The sequence below is a fragment of the Fistularia commersonii genome, chromosome 10, assembly GCF_037954325.1.
Source record: "Fistularia commersonii isolate RoL2024-O1a breed Wild chromosome 10, RoL_Fcom_v1.0, whole genome shotgun sequence".
Lineage (NCBI taxonomy): Eukaryota > Metazoa > Chordata > Actinopteri > Syngnathiformes > Fistulariidae > Fistularia > Fistularia commersonii.
In genome coordinates this window covers 16,081,534-16,104,399 of record NC_141293.1, presented here as the reverse complement: position 1 = coordinate 16,104,399, position 22,866 = coordinate 16,081,534, and the positions used below count along the sequence as shown (strand labels likewise).

The window sequence follows — 22,866 nt, the reverse complement described above, 5'->3', positions numbered from 1 at the left end:
CGTTCAGCTTTGCGGAAGGAAGGTCTCATCCTGTAGAGATTTCTTCTGAGGGGAGAGAAAAAGACAAGTTCAACAAAACCACAGAAGCCGACCATGGCTGCGGAGGAACTCACCCTCAGAACATCAGCCAGGTCTTTCAAATCTCGCAGGACTTGGTCACACAAGATCACCTTCTCAGACAGGTTCTCCATCCTCTGTTCCATCTCTCCCAGCGCCTGGGGGGGGCAGAAAGGTCCCGTAAGAGGGGAGCTTACCCGTGGATCTGGGTGCCGGAGGAGGGGAAGCTGACCTGTTCTGCCCCGGGAGACAGAGGGGGCTGGGGTTCGTTGCGCTCCGACATCGCGGGAAAGGCTGGAAGCAGAAGCCGCATGCACTTTTACCTTCTACACCGGAAGTGGGTCAGAGGCCAACAGGTGAGTCTGATGTTCTTCATCAGGTGCATTCAATGACCCAAATTAGTTGGCGGTTTTATGTTGAACAAGTTTTATTCTGACTTGACAACAAACAAAAAAAACGAGAAAAGTTTCTTTAAGCATATCGTCACCCTCTTAAAATAATTTCCTCAGTCATTTTTCTACTTTTTTTTTTCCCCCAAATCATCTCCTCATGATGCTGACCACCTCTGACAAAATTGCCTACATCCTCAGTTAAACAGATTGTGCCATTCTACCCCGTTGGTAGAAATTGCCAATGTAAAGAGTGTGTCAAATGGTTCAGTTTTATGTGTTTCCTGAAAAATCTGAAAAAATTACTTAGGTGATTATTTTAAGAGGCTGACGATATGTAAACACAGTGATTTGGGGTCGAACCCACCTGGACTGTGTGGGGAGAAACCTCTTGAAACGTAATTGAGAAACCATTTTCTGTCACATTTGGGAGTTATTTGAAGTAATGTAAAATTAACTTGAATTCTAAAATTCCTTTACCGTCACTAACTCTCATTAACATGAAACTTATTTTTAAGTGCAAAATGAAGTGGTGTGCTACAACATATTTGATATAATTTGGAAAAAAATGATTAGAAGCTTTCAACACACAGAGTATAATTATTATACATTGTTGTATGGATATAGATAATAAAATGTAATTTAACAAGTTACAGTTTAAAATAGAAAAGAAAAGGGGTTTTATTAAATAACCGTCGTCGCCCTTTAAGTTCTTTGTGGGTTACGTCATTGTTTGGGGGAGGGGCTTAACCCGGAAGTGATTTCGGCGCAAGCAACATGGTTCTCAGCTGAGAAACGAGGACCCGCTGACAAGATCACGCCGGTTTATGAAGTCCGTGTTCGGCCTCGCCGTGACGATCATCTCCCGAGGAGCCAGCGGGTCGGCGGCGGTTCGTCGACGCGGATCCGAGATGTGTAAAGAACTGAAGACTAAAGTGCTACATTTGTGTCCCGAGACCGGCAACGGGCCGCTGGTTCCGGAGGCCCAGACAGGTTCGTGTCCGGCGGGAGCGGGTTGCAGGGGCTGCCGCTGTCTGTCTGACAATAACCGAAGAGTTTGATCCTCGATTATCGATATTGACCAACGTAAAAACGGCAGCCTATTTCATCAGCTTCTGGTCACATGGTCAACCCAGGAACTGGTTTTGTTGCATTTCTATTCAGTGCGAGTTATTTGTTTACGATGTGTCCTTACATTTCCCTACCTCTTTTCAGGAATAAACAAATGTATTTATTTATCAAGTTGTCTTTTATATTAAACTGAGCTTAGTGTCATATAAACATACCTGGTTATTGTTCATGTAATACCAAGATATTCAAAGATTCATATATTCATGTTATTTTTATAAACATAGAATATATCTCAATCATATACATGTTCAATCCATATTAATGTGTATTGAAGACATTCAAATTATTGGGGAATTTTTTTTTCCAAAAATATGTTTGTTTACTAATTTTTTTCAGCCTCTTCTGTGATTTCTATATCAATTTGGAGCTGGCTTTTTTTTTTGTTTTTTGCAGAATTGGGATGTTTTGTTTTAGAATTACATACATATCAACCTTAAATGGATATTAAACAGAAAAACAACTTAAACCATAAAAAATATATAATGCCATGATTGCTGGCATTCAATGTCACTACCATTGACGGGGTCATTGTTGGTTGCAAAAAGCAAATATCATCAAGTATCCTAAGAAAAACAATGGGGTGCTTCTATAACTATAGTTCAAAAAACATATTTTTTTCTAATATGTATCTCGGTCTTATTACATTCATTTTCATTTGTGTATAGTAAAATCTCTTAACTCTATGATATCAACACAATGACATTAAGGTGCTCAGTATTTTTTATTCATCCTCAACCTCTTTGTATCACTTGCTGCACGGCCTCAATCCTGACTTCTGTCTTTTGGATTTAAATTCCGCAGATGCCCTGTGGTGCACTGTTAAGGCTCTCAAGAACGGCCACGTTGTTGCCTTGCCGACAGACACCATCTATGGCCTGGCGTGCCTGGCCCAGAACTCCGACGGCATCAGAAAAACCTACAACATCAAGGGACGCAATGAGCTAAAGCCACTGGCCATCTGTGTGGGAGAAATTCAGGATATATATAAGTAAGTAGAGTGGCTCACTGCAGTTGTACCAGTAATTTAATGTCAAATTGGGATTGATGTTCCACGTGTGGTCATGTGACCGTGGGGAGGGGGGGTTGTATGGAAACAGAATGTATATACTCAAATTCCAAAGGCTGTTTTTAAATGATTGTCAGCTGCGCAGGAATAGTTTTATTACCGTTAAGTCTTTTTTTAATTGCATTAATTTGCTTAAATATGATATTGGAAAATTCCACAATATCTCAATACCTTGAAAAAGCCAAGTGTTTATTAAATGTATTACCTCCCTATTGTTTTGATTGTATCATTTGTTTCTTTGCTTTTATTGTCATGGTTGTTGTTTTATCCTTTTTTTTTTTAAACCTCATTTGTTTGTATTTTCACTGCATTCTGATGCATTTTGTTTTTAAAAAGAAAGAAAAGCCTTTTGTTCCCACGTCAAACTCCAAATGCAGTTTCACTGCCAAATATCCCTTTTAAAATAAGTAAACACCTCCCCTCCCAATATATTTTTCATGTTTACATCTTCAGGGGAACTACAAAAAATCATTAAAAGTATGTAATAAAATGTAAGAGTATTATACATCTCCCTTGCCATTTTAATATGGTTTTTAATAGCTTTAAATTTTTCATACTTTTCGCTGGCATTATATCCCATTTTATTGCCCTGAGCTTCAGGCCTTTGTGTAATAGCCGCTCAGTCTGACTTTCACTGCTTTCTGGAAATGACTAATTTATTTTAAGAATATACCTCTGTTTCCAGAATGTTTTCGGACAAAATGATCTCACTTCCTTGTCTGGATAGTCTGAATAAGTTAAACTCTTCAAAACTAATTTCTGACATTGGAAATCACTCTTTGTAATAACTGCAAAAATGACTCTTCGCCTTCAAGGGCAAAATGTAATAAAAAGAATATATTGGATATTGCAATGTCCTGCTAATGCAAAGGGAGTTTTCACACAATATATTATATGGAGGATCGATTTCTCTGATGAACTGGACTAGTGGAAGTGTGTGTGTGATGCTTCCATGTGGCTGCAATGTCACAAATTTATTAATGATGATGACCCCCAAATCCCATGTGCATAATGTTACCTATGTTTTATGTTCACATTGAAACCTGCATTATTGCAATATCAAACGTTTATCAAACATTTTTTCAGTCGTTGTCACACAGTAAATTAAGTAAATAAGTAGTATCAGGAAGAAGAAAAAATACCAATAAATAGATGTAATTACACGGGTAATTGCCCATAAATCAGCAAGAAATTGTCTGATATTTAAGAAATAAATCATATCCATAATCAGACGAAAAATACAGAGACAATAGCTGAGAATTACTAAGGAACCTCCTTAAGCAACAGCAAGAAAACTGCAGAGAGCCTGTAAAAAGAACAAGGGAGGAAAATTATTGTGAAATTACATGAAATCTCCTGGAAAAATGCATGAAATCAATGGGAGAGGAAGTTTCCTGAAAAGGGAGGGGGAAATCTGCATTTTACGTGTTGATATCCAGCATTTGATTGATTGATGTTTATTTAAATATTCATTTATTTCCAAAGCATGAATGAGATCTCCGTTCAAGAGACGGAGCTTCTGACCGTTATTAAAATGTTATTTAGTTCCCTTCCCACACAACCTGTGCACCCATTTCTGAATTGTGCTGCACTAGATGAATCACCTAGTATGTGTTACATAAGGGTCACTGTGTGTATGTGTGTGTGTCCGTCCGTCTGTCCGCCCGTGTGTGTGTGCGCGCTGCTTCTCTCACGCAGGTACTGTAAGGTGATGGTGCAAAAGGAGTTGCTGTCGGACCTGCTGCCTGGACCCGTCACCCTGGTGTTTGAGCGCTCTGAGCTCCTCAATGCAGATTTCAATCCTTTCACGTCTGTAAGTCTGGCCTTTTTGTGTGAATCCATCCACAAGGATGGATCCATGTTTTTGTGTTTATTCACACTTGAGCCTTTTAAAGTCCGTGTCATGCCCTTGTCCCTCAGCGGGTCGGAGTTCGCATCCCAGACTGTCCCTTTATCAGACGCCTCTGCCAGGCTTGCAAGGAGCCCCTCGCTCTCACCAGCGCAAACATCAGTGCTCAGAGCAGCACTGTCGCCGTCCATGTAAGTTTGAAGTTGTACATCCTAGCAATGTGACATTTTTGCAGAAAAATGTTTAAGCATATTTTAATTTCTGTTTGTATGAATGGGTTTAATTTTTTCTTTTCATTGAACTGCTTTCAGAATTGATATTTAATCTGGTCTGTCAGTTGTTACTCCTCAGTGAAAATTAAAATGAATGATGAATTACAGGAATCTTTATAGTCATACCAGCACAACTTACAGTTTGTGGTTATAATTAATAATTAAATGAGCAAAAAAACAAAAACAAATAGCAACAATGTAAACATGTTAACAAGTAAGAATAACAATTATGTAGAGGCAAAAGTTAGCCCTGTTAGCACTAAATTTACATGTGAAAGCAAGGAGGTAGTTTGTATTTTTGCACCTGTGATAATGAAATATTGCACTTTGATTGTTTGGTGGTATTGGTGCAGGACATGTATGCTAGTTGTGAGACAGTGGTGGGTTGTGCTGGAGGTGTAACATTAGGGATCTTCTCTGATCCTCATCTTGTTTGCAGTGGTGATGGACAGGCTGACAGATGAGGTTAGACAGGAATAAACCATGATGTTTGCAGATGATGTTGTGATCGGTAGTAAGAGTAGGGAACAGGAGGGGGAAAATCTTGAGAGGTTGAGGTATGTTCTGGAAAGGAGAGGAATGAAGGTTAGTCGCAGCAAGATAGAATATATGTGTGTGAATGAGAGGAGCCCAGGTGGAACAATGAGGCAACAGGGAGTGGAGATCGAGAAGGTGGAGGATTTCAGGTACTTAGGGTCAACAGTCCAGAACAACGGAGTTTGTGGAAAAGAGGCGAAGAAACAGGTTCAAGCAGGTTGAAATGGGTGGACAAAAGTGTCAAGGGTACTATGTGATAGAAAACTATCAGCCAGAATGAAAGGAAAAGTGTACAAGACAGTGATGAGACCAGCGATGATGTATGGTCTAGGAACAATTACAATGACGAAAAGACAGGAGGCAGAGCTAGAGGTCGCAGAGATGAAGATGTTATGGTTCTCTTTGGGAGTGATGAGGATGGATGGAGGAAGAGGGAGAAGGAGAGGGAGGGAGGGAGGGAGAGGGAGAGAGAGAGCTGCTCTGTCTACAGAGCACGATTGGAGTTCAGCAGTCTGACAGCTTCTGGAAAGAAGCTGTTTCTGAGCCTGGTGGTTTTGTTCTGAATGCTCCTCAACACTCTGTGTGTGGTATGTGTGAAGTCCTTCATGATCCGCAGTGCCCTCCCCCTGCTTCGTGACATCTAGCGATCCAAGGCGGTGGGAAGGCTGCTCCCGACAGTCCTCTGTGCAGCTTTTACAACTCTCTGCCGACCCTTCATCTCAGCAGCAGTGCAGCTGCCGTGCCACACTGTGATGCAGTTGCAAAGGATGATGATCTCCACCTTGTAGTGGTAGAAGCTCCTCAAGACTGGGTTCTCAAGTTCAGCATTGCAGCTTCCTGAGGAAGAAGAAGTGCTGGTGGGTCTTTCTGACCAGCGTTCAGTTGGTGTTGGTATTCTAAGTTAGGCCATTGGATGTGTGCGCACCCAGGTACCTGAAGCCGGAGACTATTTCCACAGCTTCTCCTCTAATGTGCAGGGGAGGGCGCTTGAACCTTCTGAAAATCCACCACCATCTCCTTGGTTTTCTTCACAATGATGCAGAAGTTATCTCTATACCACTGCACCAGGTGTTCCCCCTCCTCTCTGTAATTTAACTCATTGTTGTTCGTAAGGCATCACGCTACCGTGTCATCCACGAGCTTCACAATATGACAGCTCAGCAGTCATACGTCAGCAGAGTGAACAAGAAGGGGCTCAGCTCTCAGCCCCGGGGCGAGCCGGCGCTGACGGTGATGGAGGAGGAAACGGTGTTGTGAATCCTGATGGTTTTTGATCCGCTGGTCAGGAAGTCCAGGATCCGGTCTCCCGGTGTGGGACTCGGTCCAAGTGAGAGGAGCTTCTGCACCAGAATCTGTAGGATGATGGCGGTGAAGGCCAGGAAGAGCAGACGGACGTAGGAGTTCCTGCTCTCCAGGTGGGTGAGGGCTGTATGGACCACCGATGAGACAGTTTTTCCTGTAGGCGTACCGGTGAGGGTCCACAGTGACGTCGATAGAGTCCTTGGTGTGGCTCGTGACCAGCCTCTCGAAGCACTTCCTGACTATCAGGGTTAGAGCAACTGGTCGGTGGTCATTCAGGGACGTCACTGTGGAGCACTTGGGGATGGGGACGATGGTGGCATGTGGCATGCCAGTGACAGTGACGTGTTAAAGATGTCCGCCAGCATCTCACATAGCCGGTGTACACAATCCGTCTGTAGCCACCCTGGAATGTTCCCGCAGCTTCGCTCACTTCTGCTGTGGTCACACTGATGGGCGTGTCATCTGGTGGTGCTGGGGGTTGATGTCAGGATCCTCAAAGCGAGTGCAGAACCTGTTGACAGCATCTGGCAGCGACGGGTCCCTCGGGCATCGTGCATCTCTGGTGTTGTACTCTGTAATGAACTCGATGCCCTTCCACATGCGCCGGGGGTCATTGGTGTTGAAGTGGCCCTGAATTCTCAGAGCGTTGGTGGCTTTGGCCTCTGCGATGGCTGCACCTCTCATTACATTACATTACATGACAGTCATTCAGCAGACGCTTTTATCCAAAGCGACCTACAAAAATTGCAATTCAATAACCGAAAATCCAAAGTAGCAGTAGTCGTTATTCAGAAGTCATCACTGCCAAATAACCATCTCAAAACCATATACATACATACATTCATTTCTTCGGGTTATTATTTTTTTTGGGGGGGGGCTAAGTGCGATTAGCGGGGTAGTGCTTGGTGAAGAGGTACATTTTCAGATCACCGCAGAAGATGGGCAGCGACCCTGCTGTTCTGACCTTTTCCGGGAGTTCGTTCCACCACTGAGGAGCCGAGACCGGTTCGATCGGCAGCCGGGGGCTCGGAGTGATGGGGCGGACAGTCGCCAAGAGGTGGCAGATCGGAGGGGATGAATAGGGACGTGTGGCTCGACCATATCCTGAAGATATGACGGGGCCGTCCCATTCACCGCCCGGTAGGCGAGCACTAGGGTCTCGAACTTGATGCGGGCGGCTACCGGGAGCCAGTGAAGGGACACAAGAAGGGGGGGTTGTGTGGGAGAATTTGTGACGGTTGATCACCAGGTGGGCTGCCGCTTTCTGAATAAGCTCCAGAGGCCTGATGGTCACCGCTTGGGCACCGGCAAGGAGGGAGTTGCATTAGTTCTTCACCCGTGGCTGCTTTTTGCCATTCTGTGCACTGAAAACAGTCCTGGACCACAGAGGCTGCACCTCTGGGCCGCACAGTGACCGTCTTCTTTGTTGGCCTGACCCTTCTCAGCAGGGGGCGGTATGCTGGCACGAGCAGGATGGAAATGTAGTCAGTTAGGGTGAGAGAGCTCTTTACACGCTGCAAATGTTGCTAAACACACAGTCCAGAGTGTTGCCTCCTCGTGCGTGAAAGTTGACATGCTAGTAAAAACTGGGTAGCGTGTAATCATGTGATTGAAGTCCCCTTGCAACCAGAACAAAAAGCCTTCGGTTGCCGGAGGAAATGTTAGCTTTCGTCGGTTAGCGACTTGAAATAATTCTTCCGTGAGCAGTGCATAAGTCTCGATTAGCGGTGTGGTAACGCAACGTTAGCCTCAATTAGCAGTATGCTTGCAGATCATTAGCCCTGGTTAGCAGTGTGCTAGCAGTTTTTCCACCTTGGTTAGCAGTGTGCTAGCATATTGGCAGTGTGCTACCAGCGTGTTAACCTCTTATTAAATTAAAAACACACCAGGAGGGCTGCTGCTTGCCACCCTGACTACATAGTAAAAAAAAAAAAATCACTTCCAGCCCTTTCCCACGAACAGTCAATGTCAAAATTAATTTTGCCCCTGTCCTTCCTTTTGGTGTTGTAATAACCACCCACCTATCCACAAGAACATAGTACTATAAGACACCGAAATGTTGCCGGGAAAGCGATATTGCTAAAATGCCCTTGACAAGGTTTTTATTGCCCAAGTCTATTTTTGATCAAATTTGGGAAGAGATACAGGTAACCTGAAATGCATTAAGCTAGCATTTGCTTCTCACAGCAGCCCACACACCCACACACACACACACATACACACACCCACACTGCTTTTTTGAGGGAGGGAAAAAGGTTTGACTAGAAAGACAGAAGATGCACGAGTTCTTACAACTTACACGTGTTTTCAGGAGTGCTGCAACACAAGCTTCCCCCATGTGTGTTGTACTGTAGAGGATAACTAGCTGCTACTTCTATGTGCAACGTTTACCACTTGTGTATTGACTTCATCAGTGCGGCATTAGCCTCTGTCTAGCTATGATGTAGACCATTAGCCTTTGCTAGCATTGTGGTTGCAGTATTTTTTGTCACCAGTTAGCTGTATTGTAGCAGTTCTATTTTTTTACTCTGTTAGGACTGGGAAGAAATGAGCTCTCCAGCAGTGCGGTAGCTGTTTCTTAGTTACTCCTCCCATTGGGTAAAAACATTCAAAAATAATCAAGTGGGGCTGTTTCGTTAGAAAATGGAGCCATGTAGGTCAGGATTCAGCGAAGTACAGTTTTTAAGTCTTAATTTTCCACTCCAAAGGAGTTTCAGGAACTTTGGCCCAAACTAGCAGTGGTGGTGGACGGCGGGCCGATCGCAGACCAAAGTCGGCTGGGGTCAACCGTGGTGGACCTAGCAGTGTACGGAAAATACCGCATCATCAGGCCAGGCTGGTAAATTTCTTTTTATTCGTAGTTACAAGCAGCAGTTTACATTGATTTGTAATGTGGCAATTTTGCTACTCCACACATAGAAAAAGTACATAGAACGTACTGTCTGATTCTCATCACTATAACCCTGATTTCAGCGCCTTTGCATCAACGGTTGATGTGCTGAAAAACAAATATGGACTGTTGGAGGATTTGGGATGAATGACCTTTGACACCTCAACATGCTGAGACGCACAAGAGTTCCTCTCCAAGCTTCCTCTTCTGTTTTCTCCGACTTTCCACGGCACCGATGGGAGCGATGTTCACTCAGGAATGCCGTGAATACTAAACCACTCAAAGTTTTAAACGTGACACACCGAATTGAGTGAATGTGTTACATTTTTTATGATAATATTGTATTTTCTGCATTCATTTCTGTCATGCTATTTACTGAAAAATGTGGGAGGGGGTCTTTTATTTTGTAGGTTTTTCGGTTTATGAAAATAAACCATTACTTTCTAGGCATCGTTTCGGTCTGGCGTAACCTCCATATGAGCCTTATTTTTTTTACACTCGCAAATTTCTGGGACCTTTGCATGTAACTGCAATTATCCAAGAGAGGGCGTATGTCTTTTTTTACAAGCATAGTTTTGCATTTGTAAAAATATTTTGAAGAAAGATTGTATAATAAAGCCCAAAGCACATTTAATTTGGCTTGATCTCAAATGTAAATTAAAGATCCGTGTAATAATAAACTTCGAGCCTCGGTCCCTGGACCGGTGTTTTACTGAGCTGTAACTGTTCGACGAGCACCTTCTTAATTTGAAATACGAGACAATTGAAATGAAATTAATCAAAGACCATTGAATATTTCATAAGCAGTGGAACTCAGAGGCACTCAGAGTGTCGGGCGGTAAAATTTATATCCTCATTTGTAAATGCAAAATGACATCAAATACATTAAGGAATTACACAAGACACTTCTTAAAATATGATCCAATGATGTGTATATCATGTCTGACACTAATACACATTCAGTTTAAGCGTTTATTATCTACGCCGGTCATGTCTGGTTCCCCCTCCTGTCTCTGTGACACACCTTCACACTTTAATAAAGTGTACGTCAGCTTTTACGCCCAAAGCAGACAACATGACCGTGCTCTCAATCTGAATCATGATGCAAACAAACCCCAGTAAAAGTGCGAATAACTTGATTTTGTCATTTTCATCATCGCGGTAGCACTTGGGTATGTTTTAAATAGGAAGTTGTGCAAGGGGAAAAATGCGAAGATGCACTTCTCTACATTTATCTGAGGAACACAGGGAAGCCTGGATGAGACTATAGATAAATAAATAGAAATAATTTGTTTTGATCTGAAACAGTGAATGTTTAAAAAATCAATGTAGTGTGAAAGATTTTATTATGTATTTTATCACACCGGGAGCATTTGAACCAACACTAGACTCTCATCATCCAGATTTATTTTAAATACTTCTCTGCGTGCGAAATGCAAATAACTTTACCAACGAAGCTCCAGAACATAATTTCTTGCCCCCTTTTTTATTTATTTTATTTTATTTTATCAGCTTGTGCGTTTGCTGAGGCTTACAATTCAAACCGGACACCAGCAATATATACTTAAAATAATGTAATATACACTGGGGAGATATGTTTAACTTGATGGAAGATGAACTGTAATAAATGTACAAGCCCACTTTTATTCCACCTTTGTTTTGTTGTTTCAGTATCTTTGAATCTTCCGATGCAAAGCGAAAGATTTCCCGTCAACACTCATAAAAGCCCCTTTCAAGATTGATGTTTTTATCAAGTGCCTGGGTTTGAACTTGAAACTAGTTATTGTTAAAAATCAATAATCAGACTAAAAAAAGATAAATGAACCAAGACCGTGACAGAGCGCTTATTTTTACTCCCGAAGTAACTTTTACTTAACAATACAAAGTCCATATCTCACGGACCGTTCTGTGGCAATTTAATTAATTTGCTTGTCAATATTTTTTAATCATACATCCACCCAGGATATTTGGAGTAGATCATACAACTGCTTTTTTCATGGTGAGAATCACACGCTCACTTTCCAAGGAAGTGAAGGAAGAATTCAGTGTTTTCAGAAGAGAAAATGGAAAACAGACGTCAGATATCACCAAGATGTTGAACCAATCAAAGTTGAGTTGGCTAAGCTAATGCTAATGTGATTGCAACGTAAACAAAGTGTCAGGCTCACACTGGATTATTGACATGCTGAGCTGGTTAACAAAAAAAAAAAAAAACTTTACTTTGACCAAGTGATTCCAAATCTGTCAACGATAATGTCCCGGTAAACTCCCGACAAATCATCTTTGTAGTTTGCTCCATGTTGTGACGCTGGAATAAGGGTAAACGTGCTGCATGGTCAACAATAACGCCTCGTCGCAACATGTTAAAAGCTTTGACCGGCTACTACGTGACAACGGTTGCTATCGTCTTCGCAACGTTGCCATTGAATGTCAATTAACTTTTCCTCGTATTTTAAGCTCATAAAGCATCGCCTGAATTCAATATGGCGCCTGGATATCACGGAAAGAGAAACATGACCATTGCATGGCGACCATTGCATGACGACACTGTATTTATGAATATACAGTTTGTTTATTAATATGTATATCAAGAATTTGCGTCTCAAATAGCCGTTTATGGAACGACAAAGCAATCCGTAAATCCCAGCTCTTTGATAGACGTCGCTGCTTCTAAGATTTGTTTTAAAGCTCACATGAGCCACTGCTCCTTTTCCTTGTTAAACTGCTCCGCCCAGCGGCGGGTCAGCTCCAGGTAGTGGTCCGGCCCGTGGGGCTGATAGTCCAGGTAAACCCGGGTGATGGTTTTTTTGGGCGCAGCCCTTTCTATCTGGGTTCCCTCGTGCCACTCGTTGAAGGAAGTAATGGCGACTATTTCCGGCCGCACGTTCAGGGCCGCTTGCAGGGCCGTCTCATAGTAACGGCCGTTGACCCGGTTGCGGGTGTTGTGGTTGTTCCACGGGCGGATGCTGGTGTCAATGTACCCGGGCCCCACGCTGGGGATGAAGATGAGGTTGTTGCCATCGCAGAAAGCCTTGACTGCCTTCCAGTTCTGATGGGAGGAGCCAAAGGAGAAGCCGTTGGAGGCGAAGTAAGTGTACATGCCGTCAAAACCGCCGGCGAGGATGTCATGTTTGTGCCTCTCCTCCACGATCAGGGCGATGAAGACGGAGTCGTAGGCCGATCCGCGCACGCTGTGGGAGCCGGTGGCTGACAAAAACTCCGACCAGGACTCCGGAGGGGTCAGGTAGGCGTCGTAGATGTAGAATAAAGGGAGACTCCTCCCTGTGCTGGAGGTGAACTTGTAGAAGGCTCCGTGGTCCCCGTACCTTTAGAAACAATGACATCCCATAATAGATTACTTATATTCCAATGAGAACCAGCTACCCTCAAAAAACTTCTGTGATTTAACTTTTATTTTTTGTTTTTTTTTCCCAGAAACAATTTCAAATACCCTCATTTTTATATTTTTTAGGCTTTACACTAAAGAGGTTAAAACAGCTGATTTTCCTGTGGAAAGAATCACACCTTCCTGTTTTGTCAAACTTGATTTTAAAAATGAACATTTGAACAGCATTTTTACAAATACATAACATGCTGTATTTTGAGCCAAAATAAAAAAAAAGCATAAATATAAATATCACTGATTCACGCATGTAGTTTTTACAATGCTATAGTTTTTTATTATCGTTATCAATATTATTTTACACACAGGCGACAATTTAAAACACTAATCCTAGTTGTTTTTTTTGTAAGTTCTTAATTATACAAACAGTCGGTTGAATCTATGCATTTGTTCCATTTTTTTTTCACAGAGTTCTACAGGGTAAACAAACAGAGAATGCTGACAGCGTTCTTTATGATTTAATTACAAACAAGCAAAATGATAAGTGAGCTCCAGCGTACTTTTAGTTATTATTTCTAAGTCTAAGTCCGTTGAAAAGTCCTCTGAGAGATGTAACAAAGCTCTCCACGTTTTTCCTCTGTGCTTTCATGATAACTCCTCCATGCATTTTTGGCTGTATTTCGAAGAAGACTAATGTGCCTGGTGATATTTTCGGGTGGGTTAAAGCAAAAGTACTGAAGTACTTTTAGTAAAGCAACCTTTGGGGTTTTTTTTAAAGTGAAAGCATCGAAGCATAAAAGCTCAAAGTAAAGTTACATCTGCATGCAGTCAGCAAGTCAACGGTATTTCACACATAAGATGAATAATTCATTTAATTCCAAAATGTATTATTCTTTTTTGGGCTAAAATGGTTTTTTATGTGAAAGGAATTCACAGGTTCAAATTCAAGACTTTGGTTTGTGTGTACTTAGACACGAACCATGTGTCAGAGTACAGTATTACTTGCAAATCTGGTGCTACTTCATACTGCCTTTCCATTCCATTGCAGAGGGAAATATTGTACTTTATACCCGCTGCTTTTATTTGACACCTGTACTGAACTATCTTTATGAAAAGGGTCATTAATAAATTATAATTTGTAACTTTTTGAATTGGATTTTGTGGTGACAATGCGATGAAAGAAAACTTATGATCAAATAATCTTAAATAAAAATCCCCTCGTATTTCTACGCGATTAAAACACTCTTGCACACGTTGTACTTATACATGATGCATTTGTGCTGGACTTAAAAACATTACTGTTAATTTTTGGACAACTTCTACTGCATTTTCTCATTCTGGGATTTAAAACGAAGTGCCAACCTGTCAATGATGTACTTGATGTTGTCATGCACGCTCTGGTCATTCCGCCCTCTGTAGGGTTGGATGTGAAACGTGACCTGGGAAGGTATAACACACCGTGAGACCGGCATCTTTCATCATATTACAGTCTTAGAAGGTGAAAAAGTCCACTTGGTCAGCATTTCTGACGTCGCCCGTCCACCGCGTTTTGCGAGCTAAGTGCGCAAAACCTGCAGCTGTAGAACATGAGTTGGAACAAGTGTAACCTGGGATATGAAGTGACGCCTGCTCAAAAAAGAAAATGTTCTGAAGTTGAATATTTCAAGGGCATTCATGGACAATTCACTCACGAATTATGCATGACAAAGAGGAAACAATGGGTAATGGCAGAAATGTGGAGGAAAATGGCTTTTGTGGATGATGGATGCTGAATAATAACTTAAGAGGATGTAAAATACCATCCGTTTTTTTCCACTATGTTGGAACAAGCCCTCGGCCGTGATGGCTGCTCCACGCAGGAAACACGAATGTAACTCGTAACTTTAGCATGGTAACATCATTTTGCTTCTGAAATCAAACAAATCCCAACCATGTGGATCCGTGATGGTGATCTTGCCAAGAAAACGTGCCTTTTTTTTTTTTTTTTTTTTTTTTTTTTTTACCGAGCCAAACATCAATTCACAGTTCGTATAATTCATCAGTTTTCTCAGGACCGTGGCCCTGAAACCGCCGTGCCATTATCGACAAAGTGACAGTCAAGCCCCAGTGGGACCAGAAGGGGGTCCGCAATCCATCCTAGGAGTCATTAGGGCTCGGCCCCGAGAGGAGGCCCGGCGTCCGCTCCAGGTTTTATAACAATCCGTCACACTGTTGTCAAGACAAGCGATGGACCCTCCATCTAGAGAAGATGCGCGTGATCTTTAGCAAGGTTTTCCGGATAGTCGGTAGGAGAACGGTCCCGATTTATTTTTGCAACTAATGGTGGCGACTGAGTTGAAATACAGATTCAAAGTACGGCGGAAAAGATTCGTCCACTGATGTAGGTCTGATATGAAGCCACGGATCGTTGACGGTGTGTTTGTTTGTGTGTGTGTGTGTGTGTGTTCATTGCAGCCCGGGCGCATTTTCCAGGCACACCGATCCCATTTCACATTAGAGGTAAACGAGACAGTCGAAGCATTTCTAATCCCTCATAAACACTGACGGCGTCAGCCCTCGGTAGCCGTGATTTATGCTGAGCGGAGGCGGAATTTAGTGTCCTAGCATGCAGAAACAATGGCGCACAGCTGTATAAAACAATTACATCGATATTATCAAAAAACTTTCTTTTTGCAAACCGAGACCGCTTTTCTCGGCCTGTTGTGGAAGCCAGTCGTGCCAAAACAGGAAGTGAGGCTGACTCAGCGATGACATCATCAGGCACCCAGGGGTCCCCGTGTGCTCAGGCAGGCGGCCGACGTGGCCTATATACACATCGGAGCTTTTTCAGCCCCTCGGGGTTCAGATAGTTCGGAGAGGCGTTCTGAATCACACGGGATGCGTCGCCCCCAACCCCCGCCTCCGACCCCCGAGCGGCTCCATCCCCCCCCAGGTGAGGGCGGGGCGGGTTGGGGGGTCATCAAGGTGGAGCTTGGAACTCGGGTCGAGCAGCAGCTACACTACATTCATCTCTCCAGCTCAACCATGCAATGATCAAGCCCTCTGTGTGTGTGTGTGTGTGTGTGTGTGTGTGTGTGTGTGTGTGTGTGTGTGTGTGTGGGAGCTGCTCATCTTATATAATCCTATAAAAAAAAAAAAAAGAAGTACCACTGTCTTTTTTAGCAAAGTGGGCCCGCTTCTTCAGCCGCACGGCGTGGGACTGGAACCGGCAGGGTTCGGGTGCTCGGGTTTCTTACATCTGCTCAAAAAAAAAAAAAAAAGAGGGAAATAAAAACAACTTTCTAAATAAAAAATGTTTCCCTTCACCTCTTCGCGTTCCTGAGCGTAGCCACGTAGGGCAGAAATATAATGTGCTGCATTCGAAAACAGCACCGTCCTTTTAATCTTATTAATCTCCCTGGCTGTAACTGCTTTGGCAATATGGACAGATAATAAACAAATAAATTGTTATTTTGCAGGCCTGTTTTATTTTGTAGCAAAATGTGACCAGCGCATTGATAATTGAACCCCCAGTGAAAACACGGTAAACCTGTTTAGAACCTTAAAAATCAAGAAATGAATTAAAATTCAAGTCTTTTATTACATAAGTTCATTAAATTTTTCTCATTTTAATGTCCACCCTCAGCAATAGTGACCATTTTTCGAATCACAATATCATTACTCTTTTGATTCATCATTTCATGGCTTACTATTTCATTCTTGACATATATAAATACAAATTCAGTAACCTTTTGACCTCTCTGGTTTGCAGCATTACAGTATTTTTCTTTTTTCATCTTATGATTTACTAATATAGATATACAGATACAGACAAACAGAACGCACGCCTTCCCAAACACGCTGAGGTCCTTCAACATAGCGCAAAAATATTGGCCAAATAATATTTTTCTATATTTTTTTTCTTTTTTTTTACCTCTTCTACTTAAATTCCAATTATTGGCACAATGATCCAGAGTGAGTTCGCCGTGCCAGTTTTAAGCGGCGACCCTGCAACCGAGATGCAGAAAGAGACGACTTTAAACCCAATGAGTGTATTTCTTTTCAACAAACAGCAGGAGAGATTATATTTGACACCCCCGCCCACGCACACGCAGAAACACTCCAGACTCCGTATGTCAGCTGACTGGTTTTCTTTACTTAATGTTGCAGTGAATTGAGCTGCGGATGCAATATTAATGCTACCTGTTTGCCATGGCGGTGGGGGTGGGGGTGCCGGGGAGGCGGGAGGCATCTCTTTTCTGTCTCCTTATATTCAATCACGTGCAGAGGAGAGATTCTCCGAATTAGCTTTGCCTCCAATTTTGGAGAAAGCCCCCCCTCGGGAAGTGCTGATAAAACACACCGAGAGCCATATTGGCAAAGATGCTGGGAAGGTCCGATTCCTCTTTTTCTCGTATTTTTCTCTATCCAGGAGGCGGGCGGTGGATGACATCGGTGGATCGCGTTACAACGCTGCTTGTTAAATTTTAATCGGCCTCTGTTGCGGTGACAGCAGGCAGAGGGTCCAACACGGAGGGCGGTTGTTTCCTTCCAAAGTGCTCTTTTACGACCTAATTGGCAATCGGCCCTTTGGTTTCTGCTCCCGTGGCCCCGCGGCCGTGTTTCCTGCGCCGACATGCTAAGCTCACTTGGAACACGCTAAACAGCCAATCCAGCTGCAGCTCTTTGACACACTTTTTCTTGACGCCCAATTGAAATGTCACTGTCCGCATCCCAGACTAGAGTTTGATTTGTAAACAGAGAGGGCGGGTTGCGGAATCTGCGCTTTTTAATGAAATCGAGAAGTAGATTTGACAAATTAATTGCGTTTACATCCGTTTCATTTACCTTGAGGCTGTGTCTGTAAGCCGCATCCAGTACGGCTGGTATCATATCCTCTGTGGGCTCCCCGTTATCGTCAGCCATGCCGGGGGGGTACCAAGACACCACCAGGACCCCTGGACACAAAATGCACTGGGGGTGACGGTCCATTCTGGCTCACCAGTAGTTTCTTTAACGCATTGTAAAACTTATCGGTTATATGTATGTAATTACATGTCATAGCGGTCGTGGTGATATTTTTAGAAGGTGCTGATTTTGAGAAGGCCACCAGCGTGGACTGTTTGGCCCAGAAATGTCCCACTTCAACTTCCTTGGTTAGGTTTTCTATTATTCCAGCTGGGTAAGCACACCAACCTGCCCAGTTCAATACTTTTTTTTTTTTTAATTATTATTATATTTTTTTTACCTCTTTGACCCCTTTCCCATTTGTTACTTTTTCCGACAGAATATCCTTTTGAAGGTCCATTTTTTCTGTCACCCGTCTCCAATATTCCAAACAGCACCAGAACAATTACATTTTTTTGTCATTTTTGTCATTATGACATTTTTTTGGTGTGGCGACGTCAGACACCTGTATTTGCCCTGATTGGACGCAGTGAGTCAAGGTGCGGGAAGCAGCTGGCGCCGGTCTAAGTCCAGCCCCCGGAGGTCAATCCCACCACATTAAACCCGCCTCACTTGGCATATCCCTAAATTCCTGTCTCTACTCGGAGTCACTAACTTCAGTGTCCATAGATAGCGAGTGCGGCCCAGACGCCGGATCTTTCGAGAGATAAGGTCCTTCCCCACCATTATAGGGGACGGATTGACCAAAAAATTTGATTTTATATGTGCATTTCTAATGACTGACGCGGATTATAAAGCTGTTGCTACAAGAAGCCCGAGCAACAATTATCTGATTTGAAGACCATATTCTGCACAGGTTCAGATTCACTTTCAGTCAACGGCTCCCCCAAGGATAACATGTTGATTTAAATTGGACATAATAGGACTCTCGCAGCTTGTGTTTTTTTTTTTTTTTTTAAATCCAACAAAAAAAAAATAAGTATATAAAAAAAAAAGTTCCTGGGAAGGCGCGACTAGAGCAAAAAAAAAAAAAAAAAAAAAAAAAGGGACGACAGCAGAGGCTGGGAGTTGGCGCAGGTACACCTGGATGCAAACATCACAAATCATAACAATGAATATCAAGTCATATCTTGCCATCTTTTGTCTTTGTTTGTCTCCATACTTTATACATCTGAGTGGAATATGAGGACAGAGTAAATGCAACTGCAAAACTTTGCAGATGCAAGAATAAGGGTGCACATCTTTCCCCTTCTTAGAGTTATAACACACAGTTATGTTTATGGTTGGCACCCATGGGGCTCCTAATAACAGTTATAAACCGATTTGGAAGCGGGAGCGGTGAAATGGTGGCGGCGGTGGGGGGTGAAATCACCGAAAGAAGACCCCCTGCTTGATTGTCTAATTACACATAATTATTTTTCAGATAGAAATGTCGTCCCGGATGTTGTTTTGTGTTCTTATCGTCTCTGTGACAACCTGCATCCTTCAGCTGACTGATGAAGGTCCACTCTTCAGCTCGGGGAACTATTTATATTTCAGCGGCAGTCTCCGGAGAGTGACGTCCCATAAATTCGATCAGATGAAGTGTTCATTTGTGCACCGACGACAGCTGAGATACGGCTTTGCAGTTGTCATGGTGGGGGCCCAAGAACTCTGTGTGTGTGTGTGTGTGTGTGTGTGTGTGTGTGTATGGGGGGGTCCGGCTAATTCATTAAACTCTTGTCCTCTTTTCTTGGGAGCCACAGGGACTATTAAATTTCAATCCCCATGCGTGTCAGTGTGTGTATTACCAATATGGCCACTGCTACGGGATATATTTATTTACGAGCCTAGAGCGCAAGAGTTTGGCCGGCCGCTGTCTAATTAAATGGATAGCTTAAGGAAAATAAAAATAAATAAATAGAATAAAAGATTGGCAGCCAGAGCCTCCATTATCCACCCGTCAAGGTGACACAATTTTTCAAAAGTGACGTTTGGTCTTGTCCTCTCCGTGCTCTGACCTCTGACCTTTGACCCCGCCCCGCGCTAGAAAGACGAGCTGTGAAAAGCGACAATGTTCTGTCTGAGAGAAGTTGGGATTCTGATCTTTTCGATCAGACGCCGACATATCCATTGATTACGTATTCCGACAGCGATCAGTATAAAACGGGCTCGACTCTAGTTTGGCAGTTCCTGTCACGCCAAGCATCAACGTCCCAACCTTTTTATTTATTTATCTTTCAAATATTCCTTTGCAAATAACTGGATTTAGGGGAAGAATAAGTGCAATGTGTGTTTTTTTAATTACTTGGGAGTTTCTGCTAAGAGTTCTGACACTGTTAGAGCAGTTATTAGGATGTTATAACACTGTTAGAAGCTGTTTCCCTGCCTGGGTTGCTCCTTGCTGCGTGGAGAGGAGCTGTCCACTCCACGCTGGTGCTGATTTTCTTTTTCAAGCAGGAAAGCGGGCGTTGAGAAACAACGTCCGCTCTCCGGAGACTCACAGAAAACGAGCAGCAGTTTCCTTCAAGTTTACCTGCAGCCGAAGCCCCGATCTGCTCCATGTGGGACTCCAGGACATCCGGATCCCTGGAGCTGTAGGGGTCCAGGTCGGGGTAGAAGCTGGAGCCGATGTCCTCGGGCGGCATGTGTCTCCCCCGCGGGTAGCTGGACGCCACTTTGGGGTCCCAGTGCGGGACCAGGACGTGATCCCAGTGGATGTACTTGCCGTCCATGTGCGGGGTCCCGTACCAGACGTAGTAGAAGATGTGCACGTCGTAGAACACCGTCCCCTCCGGACCGGTGTTCCGCAGGAGGGGTTTGATGTCGGCGGCGGCGGCGGCCGGTTGGGACTCGGCCGGGGACGCGGGCGCGACCCGAGGCGCGGAGCGCTGCTCCGCTTTCACGCCGATCATCGGTAGGAGCTCCGCGCCCGGTGCCAGATCCGGGAAGCCTTCGGCGGGTTTGAGGGTCCTCAGTCCCATCATGGTCCCGAAGATGAAGAGGGTGAAGAGAAAGAGGGCGACGCACGCTTTCCTCCGCAGCCGCGCCATGTCGATCTTTCCCCCGGTCCTCCCCGGTGCGTCCCGGCTCGGCATCCAACGAACGGCACGTCCCTCCTCTACCCCCCCCCCCCTCCCCCACGCGCACGCACACACACACACACACACACACACACACACACACACACACACCTTGTCCGGACGACCAGGAGCAGCTACATCCTCCCACCTCCGCCGATCAACCGGAAGCGTCGTGCAACCCTGAGCGGTCCGGACCGGATGTTTGGACTCGACACACGGCAGGCGTTGCGTGGAAATTGCGTTGGGGTGGTGGGTGGGTGGGCTTCCCGCGGGATTTCCTATGCACCCCCCCCCCCCCCCCCGCACATCCGCCTTACTTTGTCCAGTTGTATCCTCCCCCCCAACCCAGCGTCTTACGTGCGGTGACACGGACTCGGAACACGCTGCGTGGGTTCTGTCGTGGATCAGAACGTCCTGATGTTTGGTATTAAAGTTAAGGCTCCGATTGTGAAGAGTTAGACTTCTGCTGACATCAAGTGGCAATTTGGAAAACTCACAGGCAGTATGTGCGTATACGTGCAGGAACCCTAGTAGTAAGGGCGACTTATATGTTAATAACATGTGATAACACAGAGAATATTATAATGAAGTTTACAGGATATGGAGGAATATTTTAAGAAGGCACATTCGATAGAGAGATCATGATACTTTTTTTAACGAAAATATTCAGGTGCATGTAGTACAAAAAAACTATTGGGTGACATTTTACTCATACTGAGAGATTCATATATTTTGCAAATATAGTTTGAGATCACGTTGGGTGTATATTCTTAACATTTCTTGGTAGGTGCATTATCCATTTGGAATGGAAAATGGATAGATGTACTTGGAATGTTAAATGATAATATCACTATTTTTATAAGGTAAATCCAGAAGTCACGGAAACGTGAACTTGTAAATCAAACTTTATTACCAATTGAGATTCCTGGCAAACACGATAAGGCAAATACTACCTGACAGTGCTGATGGGAAGATGAAATAAATATGACATGAATGGGTTCACTGAGAAGACTCAATGGAAATACTAAATTTATAGAATAATTTTTAAATCCACGTGTTACTGCCACTACGTCATCTACCCCCCCGGAATCCCGAAACTGTAATTCTCTGTGTGACCATAAGGGGGCAGTAGTGAGTCGTGTTGTATCTCAACTGATTTAGGCCCCACGGTTTATTTATCTGCATATTTACCACCGTAAAACTACATTATCTATCTATCCATCTATCTATCTATCTATCTATCTATCTATCTATCTATCTATCTATCTATCTATCTATCAATTATTTAACAATAGTTTTCCTGGGAAATATTTCAAAACCAAAGTAATAGTGACACATTTTTAATTTTTGTTATTTTTTAAATCTTATAATCTCGATAATGTATCTATTTAATCTATTTTTAATTTTTTAATGACTAGATGAATGCATACTGACTTCCATAAAGTACATGCATGCATGCAAAGACACTCACACACACAAACACACATACAGCACATCCTTTCATAAATGCATATACACACTCACACACCTACACACCCACGCACACGTCTATACATATATATATTCACACAGAAAGTTCAACAAAAGCCCACATGTTGACAAAACTGAATTAATTGCGACAATGACGTGTCGCAAAACGACAGAAATGGCGTAAATGTCATGATGCCAAAAAATGCAAAACGTTTTACAAAATCTTGACTTATGAATAAATGATTCATTTGGTTTTTCGGTTATTTTTCGACGACTTGCAATATTCAAATGTGAATTCGATGGATTAAGTTTGTTGTTTGAGGGGTGCATTTCTCTGTAAAACTATAGCAGCCATGGGTGTTTGATCACGTGACTTCCTCCAAGGTGGCGTCGGGTTCGAACCTTTTTTTTTTCGTTTGTTTGTTTTTCTCGCGAGAAGATCGAATTTACCCGCCGCAGTTGCAACAAACATGCGCTCGAAAATATTCTGCATAAACATCATTTCGAGATTGTTGAAAAGGAAATTCCCATATATGGTTAAAAATCCGCACTGAAACACGTGACATATTGCCACAAAGTCTTTATAGATTATGTGGTTAATAATAATTCAT

General features: G+C 43.3%; 2 protein-coding genes across 2 annotated transcripts; one reads left to right on the top strand and one right to left on the bottom strand.

Moving 5' to 3' along the window:
• The first annotated feature begins 1,190 nt into the window (after positions 1-1,190).
• Positions 1,191-11,146, top strand: yrdc (yrdC N(6)-threonylcarbamoyltransferase domain containing). The gene is made up of 6 exons (XM_086154052.1): positions 1,191-1,439; positions 2,379-2,565; positions 4,342-4,456; positions 4,564-4,683; positions 9,312-9,442; positions 9,577-11,146. Exons 1-6 carry the CDS (start codon positions 1,274-1,276, stop codon positions 9,638-9,640), a joined length of 783 nt encoding a protein of 260 aa, XP_086010178.1. The 5' UTR covers positions 1,191-1,273; the 3' UTR covers positions 9,641-11,146.
• On the bottom strand, positions 10,325-20,891 carry LOC147230612 (glycoprotein endo-alpha-1,2-mannosidase-like protein). The gene is made up of 4 exons (XM_086154051.1): positions 20,239-20,891; positions 17,664-17,773; positions 14,199-14,275; positions 10,325-12,819 (listed from the first exon to the last, which is right to left on the bottom strand). The coding sequence occupies exons 1-4, from the start codon at positions 20,798-20,800 to the stop codon at positions 12,183-12,185; spliced, it is 1,386 nt and encodes a 461-aa protein (XP_086010177.1). The 5' UTR covers positions 20,801-20,891; the 3' UTR covers positions 10,325-12,182.
• Positions 20,892-22,866: the final 1,975 nt, after the last annotated feature.

Coding starts and splice junctions, on each gene's coding strand:
- yrdc (XM_086154052.1), top strand. CDS start 1,274: ATGAAGTCCGTGTTCGGCCTCGCCGTGACGATCATCTCCCGAGGAGCC. Junction 2,566..4,341: donor GAAATTCAGGATATATATAA/GTAAGTAGAGTG, acceptor TCTCTCACGCAG/GTACTGTAAGGTGATGGTGC. Junction 9,443..9,576: donor CGCATCATCAGGCCAGGCTG/GTAAATTTCTTT, acceptor CCCTGATTTCAG/CGCCTTTGCATCAACGGTTG.
- LOC147230612 (XM_086154051.1), bottom strand. CDS start 20,800: ATGCCGAGCCGGGACGCACCGGGGAGGACCGGGGGAAAGATCGACATG. Junction 14,276..17,663: donor CTTACAGACACAGCCTCAAG/GTAAATGAAACG, acceptor ATACCTTCCCAG/GTCACGTTTCACATCCAACC. Junction 12,820..14,198: donor ATCAAGTACATCATTGACAG/GTTGGCACTTCG, acceptor TTGTTTCTAAAG/GTACGGGGACCACGGAGCCT.